We start from the raw sequence: 18,535 nt of genomic DNA, 5'->3' as shown, positions 1-18,535 counted from the left end.
CCAGCCCTTTCTGTCCTAAGAATTGGGAGAGTGAAGATCACAGGCATGAGAGCCCAATGAGTTCCCAGAAAGAATGGGACTTGTCAATTATTGAAGCATCAGACAGAACAGTGGTTCTCTTCATAGTTTAATGTTATATTTGCAGCATAAATAAGGCACAATATATGTCAGGGCAAGGTTGGGAGAGGGAGAAGGCATGGCTGGGGGTAACTGCTATGTGGCGAGGGGAGAGGAGGCGGGACGGGAAGGGAGAATAGAGCGAAGCCTCTGCCTCAGCCCCGTCCCAGGAGACTGTGAGAACCTGCTCACAGGGATCATGCTGAAGTGGGTCGGGGGAGAAAGGGAGAAGACAGTTTTGTAACAAAACAGCCTGTAGCACTGCATCCTCCTGCCTGTCAAAGTCTACCACTGGGACTGGAGAAACCCAGACCCAGAGTCAAGTTCCTTAATGACATGGAGAGGTGTTGCTACATGTCAAAGATATACAGATGAACAGAGATATAACCATAGATACACACAGCTTTCTTTTCAACAGATACTATGTCAGGAGACTATGGCTTCCACTGCTGGGGCTGGAGGCTCATCTCCCTGCCTGAAAGGTGTGTTGGGGGGTGGGGTGGGTGGGAGAACAGGACAGCTGGTCCTTCCTGTAACAAAGAACATGGAGTAATCCGTCTGCAAGGGAGTATATGGGCCAACTCCTGTCCGGATCCATGCAGGACAGGTTTTAGGGGTAAGTAGAGGAAGACAAATCTAGATTTTGAGATGAGTGATGCTGTTATTGTTTTAATGGCAGTGGAGGGAGGGACTGGACAAAATGGAAAAATGTTAGTGCTAAGGCAGAGGATGGTACACCCTACAAGGATTTCCCAGCTTGCCCCTAAGGCAATGGTTCTCAAACTTCAGTGTCTCTGAGAATGGCTCTGAGTGCTTGTCAGAGCCCATCCCCAGAATTTCTGATTCAGTATGTCTGGAATGGGGCCCAAGCGTGCAGGTCTAACAAGTTCTCAGATGATGGTCCTGCTGGTCCCGGACCACATTCTGAGAACCACTGCCCTAAGGGAAAGTCAGTGAAACTAGTGCTCATAGCCATTTCTTAAAGCTAAAATGTCACTCACCAGAAGTTAATGCTGATGAGACTGCTCTAGGCTACCAGCCCCCATTAAAAAGAGAAACTCTAGCAGCTGTGATACAAACCTGCATCTGCAAAGGACGTAAGCTGCCTTAAGCTGCCCTATACTCCCCAGCCCCTTTTCATTCTGGGGGAGAATTTTACCCCAAACAGAGACGAATGAACTGGTCTGGAGGGTGGGGATGTTGGCCAGCACCATCTATGCTCACTCCTGCTTGACCCTGGGTGGTGAGCATTTAGGCCTGTGCGCACCTGCATGGTGCATGCGGAAACAGAGAGATCAGTTCTCTACGACAAAGGGAATGATTAGGGTTGTGGGAGGCTGAAGTAGGATTGGGGGCACAGGATCCTTTAATTTGCCTTAGGAGCCTCACCTGTCCTGCTCTTCCCTCCACCCATGTCAAACAAGTCTAAAGAAAGCAGAAAGAGCGTATCAACAAAGGCATATGTGATATACAGCTAGAAGGACTGGATTCTAAACAGACTGGTTATGACATTAAAAAAAAAAAAAAAGAGTACATTTCCTTCCTGTGTATACAATGTATAATATTACTGAAAAATAATGACTTGGGGGTGGGAAGGAAGTTAAGAGAGAAATGGGATCTTTGTGGGGAAGAGCCGTCTCAGGGCTAGCACCTTTCAAGGAGCCTCTCAGTGTGAGCGAACAGGGGAGGGATACTTTGGTGTCTGCTTGGTGGTTCAGACTGTAGTTGGGGCGTTGTTATGGTTAAGCACCCTGTCTACCAGGATGGGTGGTGCTGGAGGGCAGTAAATCAGGAAAGGAACTGGAACAACAGAACAGGCATGGGAAGGCAGCAAAATGCGTTTCAGCTAGGCCATCTCCTCCTTACTGCCACCAAGAGTGTATAGTCTAGGGCTTAGGGCCAAGGAGAGGAGCAGAGGCCAAAGGAAGCCAGATTTGGGACGTACAACCAACAGGAAAAGATGAAGCAAAGGAGGTCCTACTCTTTCTCGTCCTTCCTAATAGAGTGGGAGGCTTTCTCAGACTTTTCAACTCTAAACAAGCTTTAAGACAACATGGCATAAAGTCTGTGAACCAGAAGACCTGGTTCTGGCCCCTTCCTCTATGGCCTTGCGTCTCTAGCAGCTGTGTCCTTGAAGCGAGTAGGAGGCCTGAGTCCTGTGTTCACTGAGAAAAGTCCCAAGGCATCAATATTCCCAGCCCCTTTCAGAAAATGTCTTCCCTTAAAAGGGAAAGTGTTAGTTGCTCAGTTGTGTCTGACTCCTTGCGACCCCACGGACTACAACCTGCAAGGCTCCTATCTATGGAAGTTTCCAGGCAAGAATACTGGAGTGGGTAGTCATTCCCTTCTCCAGGGGATCTTCTTGGCCCAGAGATAGAACTTGGGTCTCCTACAATGCAGGCAGATTTTTTACCATCTGAGCCACCAGGGAAGCCCATTCCCAGCCCCTTTCAGAATGTGTCCTCCCTTAGGCCCATAGGAAGGCCATGGTCCTTAAGAAGGAATAAGTGACACCCTCCATGTTTGTTCTGGTTCAGATGGGTCTGGAAGGCAAGGAGCAGGGGCGAGCGGCCACACAGCTGGCTGCAGTAACAAGGTAAGTGTCATTCTCCTTGACTACAGGAGAGGCTTCAGATCAAGCAATTGCTCTGCCTTCTCAGTGAGACCAAGGGCCAACAAGAGAGCTGTATGGGGTGGGGGAGGTCGTCACGTTCCTTCCGCTTCTCACTGCTGCTTTACTAAGGTTCTGCCAATGCCTCTCAGGTCCCCAGGACTAATTTCCCACTGATGAAAATAAAATAAGGACTTAGACATGGGGACTAAGAAATTAAGACCCTCTCCATAAATTAGACATCCTACTCAGGGAAGACCAGCAGGGACTCCAACTTCCCTCAAGGTCAAGCAGTGAGGCAGAACACATGTGGAGTGCCAACCTGATTCTTAACTTGAAGAACACTTGACTAAAGGGGGAAGAATAGCCAAGGGTCTTATGAAGGCTCCTTAGGAGCCATAAACTCAGTCAAGCTTTAGGGCAAGGCTACTAGCAGGAAAGCAAGGTAACAAAAAAATGAAACACAGCTAAGGCAGGAGAAAATCCCAGAGAGCAACCATCTAAAGGAAATGTCCTGAGCATAAGTATGGCTGTGAAGTTTTAAAGGCAAGCAGAGTCCCCGGAGGTGGTAACCTGCATCCTGACCATCTGTCATGCCGTTTGCTAGTCTGAGTCACCTCAGGGGCTATTCCTGTTGGGTCCTAGGTGGGGGAGGATGAGAAAACTATGTTTTTCTCTCCTTTCTCTTCACCAGGTGTAGCTTCTTCAGCACCAGCTCTGAACACAGGAGGGGAAATTAAAAACAAATGCAGTAAACATGTCATCTGGCTGGCTCACCAGTTTATCAGTCTGAGGAGACAGGGATCTTGTAGTTTAGACCATTTCCTCATTCCTCTCTGACAGCCAATTTTGGAAGATAAGAAAGGAAGCTGGCAGTTACTCTGTATGCATGTATAAGATGGAGGTAGGAAAGAGAGAGACAGAGAGAAAGGGACATTACTGGCATGGGCAGATGGCAGAAAGTGGCTCTGGGACAATTGGAAGGGATTCATACTGAAGGGCTATTAAAGCTGACCTATCTATCCACAGGCCTCTGGCTTTGGACTGCTTCCTATGGCCTTGGTAGAAATTGCATAGTTCAGGGCCAAAGGAAGACGAGAAGTCTTAATGGGGAAGAAAGAGGGGCAAGAGGGATAAAAATGTCCCCCTGCAACCCAACTTTTCAAAGTAAGAATGGCTGAGAGCAATAGTCACTAATTTCCCAGCAGGTTGGACCTTTCAACAAACAGGGCTCTTTGGTGGACATCAGCATTTCACCTCCCCTTCCCGAGCCTCCCTCCAACCTACCTCATACCCAAGAAAACCCACTCCGGACCTTCGCTCAGATGCCTCAGAGTCCTGGGGCTTAGACTACAGAGAAGCATCACATCCAGGGGGCAGAGAGCAGAAAAGAGTGAAAGAAACACTACAGAACCAGGAGACCTAGAGACTAGGCTTGGAGTCTGGTGAAAGAGAGAGAAGGTAGATCCAGTGAGGATTATTTGTGCATATAAGACCCTTGCTCATAAAAGAAGATAGACATGTGAGGCTGAGAGATGGGGGTGAGGGGAGTGAGGGAGCACAAAAGACCCCCACATGACAGCTTCCAGAGGGCTACATCAGAACTAATTACAGAAGAGAGACAGAGGCAGGGATGCAGGCAGGGGGACGAAGAGAGACACAGGAGTGTAAAGATGACCAAAAGGAGTATGTATGCTTTGGCTGGTGTACTGTTGTAAAACATCATCAATCCAGTCACCTGATGGAACAAGCTTTAAAACTACATTGTTCCTGTCTGTCCTGGAGGATAGAGCAGGGAGGGGCAGGGAATCAGCCAGTCAGATCCTGGGCGTTTTCTCTTCGCTACTGAGGGTGTCTAATAAGGCCATAGATGAGGTTGCTAAGGCTTAGTGGGAAGTGGAAAAGACTCCACCACTAGACTGGGAAAACTCAAGAGAGAAAATGAGGTACCCAAATAGCTCTGAAATAAATGATAAAGTACTAGAACTTTTAAGGTTTCATTTCTTTTTGTTTTTGGTGGCTGGTAGGCAGAAAGGCTAACGTTTATGGAAGAACTGGGAAATACTGCTATTTCATACATCAGAGGTAACCTTACACTCTCTGTAAGTCAATATTTTAACTAGAATTTATGAAGGGGAAAAATGGGACCAATAAGCAGCTACTGGGAGACGAAGTCCTGAGTCCATGGGGTGGCTAGGGATGGGTCAACAGTGATATGCCGTCAACTCTAGCCTCCCTCTACCGAGCAGGAAGTGGCATGCTGCTAAGGATCAAGAAGGTATCATCCATGGCTTGGTGGGACAAGAGGCAACTGAGAAACTGAATCCCAGAAGTGCAAGCGTTAGTGTTAAGAGACAGGTACACGTGCATGGGCAGGGTGATTGTTCGGACCATCCATAAAGGCCTTTGGCTGTGGGTACATCAGAAACTTCCCTCTGGGGGAATGATCTATGTGGCTCTGGGGCTGGGAGGCTCCTAGTACAGGTGTCAACGTACAGGATTGTGTGAGAAAAGTCCCACATCTGACCATTACTCACAACACGCAATTCCCTCCCCCATATCGCCATGTCCAAGGCAAATGGGAGAGGATAAGATGACATCTCTCTTGGCTCTTGGGCGGGCGAGCTCTGGCTGGGGACCTCTCCACCAGGGGAGGCATCATCTGCCCGCAGACTGAGACTGTGGGGTCATGATCACATGCGACTGTATGGGCATGCTCAGTTCTGTCCTTTGGCTGGCCATCTGAGTGAGGACTGAGGTGGCCACAGCTTCGGCTGCAGAGCGAACGCTGAGGCCATTGCTCGGGGCTGTTGCTGAGCTGTGTTGAATCACAGGGGCTGGTGAACCTGTTGGCTCTGAGCTTTCCTTGGGGCTTTCTGCCAGGAAGCAAGGCAAAAACAGAGCAAGTGGTTAGGAAACAGAATGTGGAAGTAGGCAGAACTACCTTTCCCCATAATTCTAAAGGACCCCAAAGGAAAATGAAGCCCATATTTTTAGGGGGAGAAACTTCCCAGAATCTTGGCTTATTATAGGGCACAAATGAGCTAGGAAACTACCAGTTGTGAGAAGGGAAGTAAGCTAGGCCAAAATTAACCTATTCATCCCAATAAAGCAAATCCCCAACATGTTAATTACACTACTTGGCTTCTTGGTCTCTGCATAATTCATTAACCCATTGGAATACTCTTCTTGTTATTCATGTCTTTAAAGGTGATTTAAAATAAATCTCTCTTGTTTTAAGCTATCCTCTCATTAATGCTCACAACACTGCAATCATTTTGTTATTTTTAATATTCCTTTAGCATGAAGTTGCACTACAGATAAACCTAATAAATACCAAGCTACACTCAAATCATGTTATGAATGACCAGTCCTTGGCCAAGGCTGTTAACACAACCAACTACATGAGATCTGTCACACCCTCCTGGCTGTCAACTAGCTAGGCATTAATGATTTAACACATTTATTCTGAGTTATACCACTCCAAGTAAAGTGACAATAACATTTTACTACTAAACACAAGTGTCTGAGGTGCATACAAAGGTATCCCCATGTTGCTCAACAATCAAGGAGTTTCACTAAACGTTGGATAGCCTCTCTGGCTCTTTAAACAGAGATGTGTTGAGTAAGGGCAAATTCCAACAGTTGATTGTATTTTTGACCTCCTGATAAATGCCTGCGTCTTCTTTCACAACTTAAATACTACCTCCTCTGTGAAGCCCTCTTTGTTATGCTCAGGCAATTTAACTATTTCATCATTTGTGCTTTCAGAGCATACTTCATTCATTCATCAAAGATGTACCGAGTATTGGCCATGTGCCAGGCACTGGGGTAGACAAAGAATAAACAAGCTTCCTGTCCGCAGGAAGTTCTGGTCTAGGGGCTCTTGGGCACACTTGTGCTCACCTTACCTATGAGTCTCTCAAAGATAGGAGAGTCTCACTGGCCTTGTGTCAGGTACTCCCCGCAATGTCCACACCACCCAGTAGGAACTAAATATATCTTTGCTGTAACAAGTGATTTCAAAGACTAACTACCTGTCAGAGTTCTTGTAGGGACTGAATAGAAACCCTACTGAAGTCTATGAATAGATTTCAGACTGATAAATACTCAGTCCTTGTCTTCCTTTGCCCATCAAAAGGATTTGAAATAGCTAATCACTAAACTTCCTGAAATACCTTCTTATCTTGGCTTACAGAACACCACACCCAGCTAACTCAGCTGGTTTTCCTCCTACCTGTTTGGCTGCTCATTCTCAGTGTCTCTTATGGGTCCCTTCTCATCTCCCTGATCTCTAAATGTTGGGAGTACCCAGGACTCAGTCTTGGAACTTCTCTTTTTCTACCTATGCACTCTGTCTTGACAATAACATCTCATTCAGCTTCATGGCTTTAAAAACTAACCATCTCCTGACTGCCAAAGTTGTACCTTCAGCCTTTTCTTAGAAATGCAGACCCATACAACTGCCTGCTTGAGAGCATCACCTGCAAGCCTAAGAGGCTTCCAAATCTGAGCTCCTAATATACCATCCACTTGTTCCTACACTTGCCCCATCTCAATCAATGGCAACTCTGTTCCTGTAGGTGCTCAGGCCAAACAATTTGGTGCAATTTTTTTGGGGGGTGCAATTTTCAATTCTTCTTTTCCCTCACATATACTGTCCCATCTGGCCATCATCAAACCTTGTTACTGTAACCTCAAATATATCCTGAATTAAATCCCTTCTCACCACTTTCACTACCACCAACCGGTATAAGGCTCCATCCTCTTTTGCTCATGACTGTGACAGTCTCGTAAGCAGACTGCCTGCTTCTGCCCATTCATTTCTCACTCTCTAATAGACTGACCCTGTTCAAACTAAGTCAGATCAGTCATGTTGCTATTCTGCTGAAAACCCTTTAGTGGGTCCCCAAAGTAGAGCAAAACCTGAAGTCCTCTCTATGACCGATGAGGCCCTGAAGAAAAATGCTCCTATTACCTCTCCTACCTCATCTCCAAATACTCTCTAGTTTCCATTCTCTCCAATCCAGCCACACTAGCCTCCCTGATGATTCTAGAATGTGCCAGACATGCTCCCACTTTGGGTCTTTGCATTTGTTGCTGCTCTTGCTTGCAGTACTTTTCTCCCATATTAATGCGTGGCTAGCTCTCTCAATTCCTTAAAAGTTAAAAAACACCTCATCTAAAATTTCAGCCCTGCTGCTAACATTTCATATTCATCTTCCCTGTTTTATTTTTTTTCTTCTAAGCACTTACTCTTATCTGACATAATATATATTGTACCTATTTATCTCGTTTATTGTCTGTCTCACCCACTAAAATATAAGCCCCTTACAGGCAGGGACTTTAATCTATTTGGTTCCCTATTACGCCCTCAGCATGTAAAACAGTGCCTAGAACAGGCTCAATCAATATCTGCTGGATGAATGAATGTACTCTGAAGTACACATTAAAATTAAAATTGTTGTTCATTCGCTAAGTCGTGTCTGACTCTTTGTGACCCCATGAACTGCAGCACACCAGGCTTCTCTGTCCTTCACTATCTCCCAGAGTTTGCTCAAACTCATGTTCATTGAGTTGGTGATGCCACCCAACCACCTCATCCTCTGTCACTCCCTTCTCCTCTTGCCCTCAATCTTTTCCAGCATCAGGGTCTTTTCCAATGAGTTTAATTTAAATTAAATTTAAATAGAGATGTTTAAAATTGGTGATGTGGTCACTCCCTTTCTATGGGAACATATCTTTGAAATGATAAAGATAGTTAGTGGAAAAATAATTCAATATATCAAAATTTCTATGAATTCATTTCTATGAATTTAATTTGTAAAGGGAAATGATTTATTATTTTTACTGTCCATAAACAAATTATTCACAGTAATTTTAATTTCAGGATTGTGCTTATCCCAAGTATGACTGTGACCAACTCTTCTAAGCCCTATATTATGTGTTCACAGATTACAAACAGAAACCAACATTATCCTGTCATAGAAAGATAAAACATACTGCCAAATCTCAATGCTTGACAAACCCCAAGGTATCATCTGCTGTTATATCCTCTTTAGACTAAGATGGTGGCTTTGAAATAAGGAAGAGCTGGATGTGAATCCTGACTCTGCCACTTCAACAGCAGTGTAACTTCACGTAAGAGACTAATGTGAATGAGTATAAATGGAAGTAATATCTGTTTCATGAGAGAACTGGGAAGATGGTCCAGTACCTCATACAAAACAGGTACCCAATATATATTGCTACCCTTTATCTCCAAAAGGATAATTAGGATACTGTTTTGGCAGGACTGGTTGTCCTACATAGGCTGCTCACTCATCTGTCTGGGCCCCCCAGAACATTCACAATGGGGTTACAAAATTATAAACAGTTGAGACACTCATTACATGCAGTTTACTGACTGACTGACATTGCTTAGGTTGTGAGCCACTCACCTAAATAGCCTTGAGTCTTTTTCTGTAGTGCTGTAACTGGGCAGTCTTTATGAGCTAACAGTAGCTGTTTCAATTGAGCCACCTCATTGCGTAGTAATGTGACTTCATTCTGAGGAGGAAGGTAAGAAAAGAATATGAAGAAAATTCATGCTACACTCTTGAAGCCCCACTGACTATCCTCAGAGTGAGGACAGAAGGCTGCCTGGATTTTCTCCTTCAAATCTAGAAAAGATCCAGCAAGGCTTCAGATAGCCCAGAGCCAATAGAGCCACAAATTCAATGACAAGAGCTGCTTACAATGAAAGTAGTAATTCTACACAGAAAAATTACTCCTTTGTAGGGTAAATATAATTGCACCAAAATTAATAATACATATGTCCTTCGGCTAGGGAAGCCTACTTACATGAATCTATTTAACAGAGCGATTTACTCAAGTGCATACAACGTACACTGCAGCACTGCTGTTCTGGCAAAAAGTTAAAAACATTATAAATATCTGAATCTTATAACCAAACTATAGAATGCTACACAGTACAAATATTGAAAACAATTAGGTAGGTTCTCTGTATACATGACTAGATCTCCAGAAGATAACTGTTTTATGCTAAAACACACATATAGTCCCTCCCTGGCTCCCCTACAAACGCTAAAAAATGGAAAAAATATTAGAAATATATATAGGTCTGGTAGGTACAAACTTATCTATAAGGAATAGAATGAGACTGTGAAAGACATATTGAAGAGAGACTTTATTTTTAATCTCTACTTCTATGTGTGTATGTATGTATATACTACATATATGTTATATAAATATATTATCTTTGTAACTAAATATTTTTAAAAAATCAGAAGAAGGGAAATATTCAAGAAAATATCTGGATTATAACTGTTCTATTTGTACTTGTGTGGTTTTTTTCTTTTCTTTTTTTAAGCGAAAGAAAGCTCATTTGGGGAAGAAACACACTTCATAGACAGAGTTAGGCTATCTCAGAAGGTCAGAGAAGCCTTTCTTTCTTTTATTAAGCTGCATCTGGACAAATACTTTCCCTCTAGGTGTTCCACTACCCGGCAGATTTTACTGACGATTTAACAGAGCACCCTGGGGCACTTCATCTATTTTCCTTCATCCTAAAGGGTCTATGGATGACTCATTCTGTAGCAGACTTGGGATTAGATGGTGAGTGAACTTTCCAGTCCCCAGGGAAGAGATTTCAAGTCTGACTGGTAAGACATTCTTTCTGTATTCTTCCTGGCATATGTTCTGAATCCATCTTAATTTAAAGAATTATCATCTACTATATTGTCCCACTTTCTCATGATTCAACATCACTTCCCAGATTCAACAATCCTAATAAGCACCCAGGACCCACTCACACTCAGCTGAATGTTCTGAGAAGTGAGTTCCTCAGCCTTCTTCTCTAGGGAGGACACCCACAGCTTCCGCTTTTGACGGCAGCGGGAGGCTGCAGCCCGGTTACGCTCCAGAAAGCGCTGTCGCCGCTCATCTGGATCTTCATCAACCGTGCGCCGACGTCGACCTCCAGTACTAGGAGTGGGTTGGGCTGGTGAGACCTGTTGCCCAGAAGGAAGAGTTACTTGAAGGGAATGTCAATCCTTTCCAAATTAAACCTGATGTAAGATCTGGCAAAGATCTGGTTAAAGGATCTACCAGCCTGTCACCATAGCAAGTCTCACTATGGCCCTTAGCTTCTCTTTTGCAGTAGTTCCTCATTCTGCCTCCTGTTTGCTTTCAGTCTTCTCAGTTCCATACATAGACAAACTAAGTTGGAAACTCTGATTATTTCTGAGACAGACAAAAATGAAACTAGGATCATTTTTTGTTTCTTAACAGGAAATATGGTGGGCAGGGAAATTATAATCAGGGGAAGTGTCAGGAGAACTTTCAGGGAGACTGTGGGATAAAAAATTGGAGAATTACTGATTTGGCTAAGCAATATAGACAAACAACTGCATGCTGTAAGTTCCAGAAAAGGAGAAGAGATTTTACCATCAGTGAGATATGAACTATCATGGAGATATATATGAATTAGCAAATTCTTTTTTGCGGTACCATGAGGCTTGAGGGATCTCAGTTCCCTGAGCAGGGACTGAACCTGGGCCCTGGCAGTGAAAGCCTGTAATCTTAACCATTAGGCCACCAGGGAACCCCTAGTATATTCTTTTTATTTATAATCAGTCATTAATCATCCAAACAATGTCCCTGCTTCCTGCTTTGTTTGTTCTTTTTGTTTTTAAAAAGAAAAACATTTTAAAATCCCTTTACAAGTTGGTGATTTAAGACCATCTTTTTATTTTTTTAAGTTTTTATCGAATTTATTACAATTTAGTTTTTTTTTTTTTTAAATGTTTCTTTGATCTCGAGGCATGTGGGAACTTAGCTTCCAGACCAGGGATCAAACCTGCACCCCTTGCATTGGAAGGTGAAGTTTTAACCACTGGACCACCAGGGAAGTCCCCGAGACCATCTTTTTAAAAAAAAAAATTTATTTATTTTTGGCTGTGCTGGGTCTTTGTTGCTATGAGTGGGCTTTCTCCATCTGTGCTAAGTGGGGTCTACTCTCCCCTTGCTTTCTGAGGGCTTCTCATTATGGTGACTTCTCTTGTTGTGGAGCATGGGTTTTAGGGTACTCGGGCTTCAGTAGTTGTGGTGCACAAGCTCAGCTGACCCATGGCATGTGGGATCTTCCCAGCCCAAGGATCAAATGGGTGTCCCTTGCATTTCAAGGTGGATTCTTAAACTATTGGACTGATGAGGAAGCCCTTATCTTTTATTTTTAAACTTTAGGCTGATGTCTCTTGTTTCTAAAGCACTTCTGAATCATCTTCCTTTTCTGTTAGCTGGTCTGTATTCAAAGAAGATAGACCAATCTTATAAAAATGGCCAAAATTAAAATATAGAAAGGTCAACCATCTGTATAAAAGAAACTATGTAATGTAAAACAATGCCAAAAATAAATTCTTCCTGAATCTGTTGCTATTATAGAACATCTATATTGGTAGTTTCCCAATGCCAGAGCTCAAATCAGGTACATGAGGATAAACATAAACTCATAAGAAAACAGAATCTTATTCTACTTCAGGCTCTACTGAATCATAGTCCCCAGTAATATGGGTAATGAAGAGATAATTTTAATTATTTAGATTAATAGTCTCTCCCCCAAAAGAAAAAAAGTGGAGAAGAAATTTCAAACTCATTTTAATGAGCTACGGGCCTTGAGGTTGCTGCTTCTCACTGTACTAAGGGAAGTTTACACAGACTCTCTTGTGATTTTCAAGTTGCTCTTTGTCCTGAGCTCACTGGTACACATGTAAAGATTAGTGATTGAGGAGGAGAATGGGAAAAAGGAAATGATGGATTCCTATTCTCTCATAGGCAACTTAATAATACATGCAGGGAATGGAGGTAAGAGAATAGACCAAGAGAAACATGGGAAGAATAAGAAGGAAAGGAATTAGTGGTAACTAAAAATGAAGTCATGTCATTTCCTCAAGGGGAAGCAGCACAGTTTGGGCAAGGGGGCTGCTGCTTTACCATTTCTAGAAGGGACTGGCACCAGAAGCGGTTACAGGAAGGTGGGCAGGCTTAGCTTCTAACAAGAAAACTCAAATGAAAGCTTTTGTTGTTGGCCAAGCTTTAAGGCAGCATATGGTCATTAAATGTTAGGACATGAGGTGGTAACTGATGAAGCAGGTGGTGACATCAGGAAAAGGGGATGGGCCAAAGATGTAACTCTACAAACTGATATCAGGTTGTAGTCACCTAACCAGTACAGACAACAGGGAACCAAGGCTTACTCAGTTTCCAGAGAAACTTAGTAAAACTGAGGACGCCTTGAAAAAAAGGAATTGGGCTTCTAAAGAAGATCTCTCTGGCTTTTTTAAGACTTTAATTTCTCCTGATAAAAAGAGATTAAATTGATAAGGAAAAAGTGTTTTTCGGGGTATGTTTGTTTACTGAGCCATCTTAATGCTGTGACATCATATTTTATTAATATATTGTTAGTATCTGATTTTTGTATAAATATAATCAGTTAAGTTTTTTGGGGGGTTGGTGGGGGTTAAGATAGGAGAGACTAGAGACTCTGTTGTATAAAGTAGCTTGAAATGAGGTTCTGTCACATTTTAGAGGGTTCTGCAGATAGAGCACTCACATGTAGAAATAACAAAAAAGCAGAAAACAAAAACTGAGACCTTCTCTGTGGCAGTTCTGCATTATCCAGTCTGCTTGCATTTTATTTAACAAAAGGATGGATGAAGCAGAGTGCATTTTGCTACTGTCAAACTGTCAACAAGAAACAAAATGCAAGTCAAAGCCCAGAAGGCTGAAATCCATTCCTCCTTCATTTTCCTGCTCCTTGAAAAAACAAGATATGACTTAAAGAGTAATAGCGACAAGCTGGTTCCCCCATCCAAGGGTCTAACTGACCTGTGGCTGGGCAGGGGATGGGGCGTCAGGGTGCTGGATGAGGATCTGGCTTTGCTCTGGACGGGCTGTCACCATGGTGCTGGCAGTCCCCACCACCATTCCACAACCACCATTGATTGAGGAGACTTGGTGGGTTAGCGTAGCTTTTAGTCTCTGTGGTAAAAGATAAGAAAAAATAGCTGTCAAAGGTGAGATTTTATTAAGGGTGAGAAAAGTGGGCTTGGATTTTATTACTGGCCTTACAGACAAAATTCCCACACTGATTTTCCCTTAACAAAGGGATTAAAAGAAAATGACATAGAGAGAGAGAGTGCACATGACCCCTAAAATACCTATTCTGTTCCCTCACTATCATCCTGGGCACAGTTGGAGGGTGGGGGTTGTTGAAGCAATAGAGTCCAGATGAAAGCTCTACCCTGGAACCTGGCCAGGGGCTGGTTACGCAGTTATTCACCTCTTGGCCAGCTCTCCTGCCCACTCATCCACCCTCCATCTGTCACCCTGGAACTGAAACAGCAAGAGTTCCATCCAAACAATCTGTGCTGCTTCTTTTCACTGCCATGGCCTATGTACCAGGCTCTAAAGGTGGAAGAGAGGAGATAAGAGTCATGAATCAGGGTCTGTTCTTCTCCAGACCCCACAACTGGGTAGGTCTTTTAGCTCTGCAAGCCCCAGAAGATACCACTTCTTTCAGAAGGGCCAGCATTGCTCCAGGTTGGGATGTACTCACCATCTTGGCTTCTGATGGCATAGGGTGGCCAGAGGGAGAAATGGAACCACTGCTGTTAACTGGTGGGCCGGGGATACCAGGAATGTTGGGCACCATAGAGACAGGTCTGGCCAGCTGGACCAAGAGAAGGAAGAAAAATCAGAAGGGAACATAATGCTATTAGTGGGGCAATAGCTTCCCCAAATGAAGTGCTTTTGAGGCTGGCACATTAGGGCCTGTTCTATGCACCCTGCCCATGGGGCATGCAGAAAGTCTGGGAAATACCTTCCCTCATGGAGCACCACAGGATAAGGGATCTACTCCTTCAGTGCTGTGACAGTTTCTATGGGAAAGGCTGAGGCTTTATCTTAAGGAAAGTGGTGGGCAATTTGTGAGGTACTTAGTGCCAAGTGAAATAAGCCAATCAGCAGGTTGGCAAGATCAATTCCTAGACCAGGAGCCAACGGTCCAGATGAGCCTTTGTCTAGTGTTCCATAGTGCTGGATTGGCAGAGGTTAGTGAAAAGTATGGGCAGGCTGCCATGCTCAACTAATACAGACCAGAGCCCATGTTTCCCTGGGGCTCATGTGTGTTTACGAGCATTCAGGTGGAAGGGAGGGCTTCACGTGTTGGTATGGTTGGCTGCCCTAACTACAGAGCTCACCGATATAACAGAAGGCATCTGTACTGGAGGCCCTGGCAGCATAGGCATGGTCTGTCCATTAGCAAGATGCATGACGAGAGGGAGGGAGCCGGTGGGAGACCTACAGAAGATATGAAGTGAAATGCTCACAATACAGACCCTTTTGCCAATGATCTTCCTCCTGTAATTACAGCAGATTTCCCAGTCTTTTCTAGTTATAGTAACACTGTAAAATGTTGACACCTTCATGATGGCAGATAAAGCAGGGAATACTACTTACCTTATAGATGGAGAGAAATGGCAAGATCTTTACACCTTGCAAATTAAGCAAACACCACTGAATTCAAGTGGGAGGGAAGCTAACTATTGAGTTTAGAACAAATAAATAAACATTCCTACCACGGGCATGTAAAATTCTGTGCTGTCTTAGACAAGGACTACTTCTACCAAAGTTGCCATTTTGCAAAGCTGAATTATGTCATATGATAGCCAAATCTGAGTAAGTTACTCCCGTTCCTTTCCATGTTTTGTTCTACTTTGTTTAAGAAGGAAGCCATCCCTTTGTATTTTCCTTAATGGGTCTAGAAAACAATAAGCTTTCAGAGGCTGAAGCCTGACAACAACCTCTTAAACCCATGGGTACCTGGAGACAGGATCTTAAGTCATCCCATTAGGAAATCTGCATGGGCCATGCTAGGAGTGAAGACAAATAGACAGACAAAATTAGGAATAGCAAAGACCAAGAACCTTAACTGGGACTGAGGGGAACAACCAGACTTAAAAAAGATGACTTAATGGGTTTCAGCCCCTCATTCAGTAGTTCCTCCATAAACTTCTATAAAATTGAGGCCAAGAACTAAATATTTACTTCCCTGTGTGACCTCAACCACTAAAGTTCGAAGGATTCTTCTTTTAGGCTGAATAAGTATTAAACCTCCAAATTAAGGAAGTACATGCTCAAATAAATACTTGCTTGCCTACCAAAAAGGTAAAGAAGATTCTGTTTATGGGGTAAAAAAAATTAATTTTGAGACAATTTCAGTAACTTGTTTTCCTTGAGAATTCAGAAACAGTCTCTATTTTATAAAATAATTTCATACAGAAGAAAGAGATTTAAGCTTTGCTGCTTCTCCATGCTCTCTATACTTACCCCAGTTGCCTGTTGGACGGGGGAGCCTGTGTGATGACGGAGGTTGGGGAAGGAAGAGTTGGGTGGAGTGGATCATAGCCCAAATGGAGAGGCAGGGAGCCAGGGCGTACGATGGTAGGTGTGGGAGTAGAGATCACAACAGGCTTTGGGGCAACATCCTGGGGAGAAGAACCAATAGATCACAAAATGCTTTAAGGGGCTGCTTATAGGGAAATACAGAGCTGGCAAAATCTAGTATAAATTTATGGAAAGAGCACTCAGGCTACTAAGGTAAATCATGACCTGATTCCATGGTGATCATGGATCCCTCACCCATTCAGAAGGATTGCTGAGTTAAGACCTTTGGTTTTCTCCCTTCCAGGGATAATGGTGATATTAGTGGGATGACAGTTGGAAGACCACTTGAAATCTCTGTAGAAGCATTAGAGTATCATATAAATTCTAAGGAATGATATAATTTTTGTTTGTTTTGAGGCCATGCTTTGCAGCATGTGGGATCTTAGTTCCCCAACCAGGGATCGAACCTGCACCCCCTGTAGTTAGTGGAAGCATGGAGTGTTAACCACTGGATCAAAAGGAAAATCCCAGGAGCATTATAATTTTTCATGATCTAGGTACTTTCATTCTAAACTTGATGCTCAAGTGTCCACTGATCTCTAATGGGAAAAGATAACTATAAGACTGGTGATAAGGCAATCCAGTATCTCCTACAGACCCCTTAAAAAAAGGGCTATGGACATTTGAATAATGACCATATTGTGATAAAACAAACTGCTTCCCATTGTTAACTCATTAGGATCTTAGACTGCCAGTGCCCATGGTGGCCCTGAAAACCTCTCTAAGCAGCCTCTAGGACCTGGCTGCTGCTGGAAAGAGGAGGAGTGGAGGATAGCTGCAGTGTTTATGGAGGGGATAGTTTTGAGATGTTAGCAAACTAGTTTTGGAGGAAGGTTAAGATGAGGTACAGATGCTCAATCCACAGTGGATACTAAATAATCACAGGTAGCACAGTAGAGACTGGAAGGGGACAAAAGGAGACTCCTGAGGTTCTGATAATATTTTCAAGGTGTTGGTTATATACACTGTAAACTTTGTGAAAATTCAGTAAGCTGTATACTTACCATTTCTGCACTTTTCTGTATGTGTACTGTATTTAAATAAATTTATAAAAAATAATATCTCACAAAGTGTTTGCTTTAAAAAGTAACACTAAGAATTCTGATAAATATTTCCTTTGAATCACTAAAAAATGTTCCTATGGGAAGATTTTTTTTTCTAAATGGTTGAATGTTCAATGTATGAATTATGTGATCTTTCGTTTTCACTTTTTAATTGAAGTAGTACAACATACATGATCTAGTACAATATAGTAAAGTATATAAATTTAAAGGATAAAACAAAACTATATATGTAAACTAAAAACAAAGCCCATTTTTAGTACCCCAGAACATTCTTCTGTGTTCCTTCCTAATTCATACCTTCCCTCAGCAGGTAAAGGGTTTCCTCCAATTAAAAATAAATAAATTGAAAAAAAAAAAGAGGCAAAGAGTTTGAAGATGAATTCTATCATCTTCAAATAGTTTTGACTCTTCTTTACTTTTTCTTCTTGGCTATATGGCATGTGGGATGTCAGTCCCCCAACCAGGGATCAAACCCATGCCCCCTACATTGGGAGCTCAGAGTCTTAACCAATAGATTGCCAGAGAAGTCCCAGTTTTGCCTCTTCTTGAATCTGATGTAAATGGCTTCACATGGTATGTACTTTGGTGTCTGAAATTTGTTGTTGTTGTTGTTCAACATAATGTCCACATTGCTGTGTATATCACTAGTCTATTCTTTTTTAATGCCATGTGGTATTCCATTTTTAAAATATACCACCATATATTTATTCTCTTGTTGAAAGACCTTTAGACTGCTTCCAGTTTTTTGACTACTATGAATATTAATTAAATTGAAGAAAGTGGGGAAAACCACTAGACCATTCGTGTATGACCTAAATCAAATCCCTTATGATTATACAGTGGAAGTGAGAAATAGATTTAAGGGACTAGATCTGATAGACAGAGTCTGATGAACTATAGACGGAGGTTGTACAGGAGACAGGAATCAAGACCATCCCAAAGAAAAAGAAATGCAAAAAGGCAAAATGGTTGTCTGAGGAGGCCTTACAAATGGCTGTGAAAAGAAGAGAAGTAAAAAGCAAAGAAGAAAAGGAAAGATATAAGCATCTGAATGCAGAGTTCCAAAGAACAGCAAGGAGAGATAAGAAAGCCTTCCTCAGCCATCAATGCAAAGAAATAGAGAAAAACAATAGAATGGGAAAGACTAGAGATCTTTTCAAGAAAATTAGAGATACCAAGGGAACATTTTATGCAAAGATGGGCTCAATAAAGGACAAAAATGGTATGGACCTAACAG

General features: G+C 42.7%; 1 protein-coding gene across 9 annotated transcripts in view; it reads right to left on the bottom strand.

Annotated features, from left to right (window-relative positions):
- Window positions 1-108: 108 nt before the first annotated feature.
- The window catches only part of LOC136167083 (cyclic AMP-dependent transcription factor ATF-7), a 92,639-nt gene continuing 74,212 nt past the window's right edge, over window positions 109-18,535 (bottom strand). For 6 of the 9 annotated variants that reach the window (XM_065934274.1, XM_065934275.1, XM_065934282.1 and 3 more), the window contains 7 exons: window positions 16,118-16,275; window positions 14,989-15,088; window positions 14,346-14,459; window positions 13,616-13,768; window positions 10,543-10,740; window positions 9,169-9,277; window positions 110-5,604 (listed from right to left, as the gene is read on the bottom strand). In XM_065934274.1, coding sequence (XP_065790346.1) covers window positions 5,387-5,604; window positions 9,169-9,277; window positions 10,543-10,740; window positions 13,616-13,768; window positions 14,346-14,459; window positions 14,989-15,088; window positions 16,118-16,275 — 1,050 coding nt within the window. In that variant the 3' untranslated portion in view covers window positions 110-5,386. Of the gene's footprint in view, window positions 5,605-9,168; window positions 9,278-10,542; window positions 10,741-13,615; window positions 13,769-14,345; window positions 14,460-14,988; window positions 15,089-16,117; window positions 16,276-18,535 lie in introns of all 9 variants that reach the window. The other 3 variants (XM_065934278.1, XM_065934279.1, XM_065934280.1) reach the window with 1 other exon arrangement.

The sequence above is a fragment of the Muntiacus reevesi genome, chromosome 4 (genome assembly GCF_963930625.1).
Source record: "Muntiacus reevesi chromosome 4, mMunRee1.1, whole genome shotgun sequence".
Classification (NCBI taxonomy): Eukaryota; Metazoa; Chordata; class Mammalia; order Artiodactyla; family Cervidae; genus Muntiacus; species Muntiacus reevesi.
The sequence above is the reverse complement of the archived record's forward strand: the minus strand, read 5'-3'. Positions and strand labels throughout refer to the sequence as shown.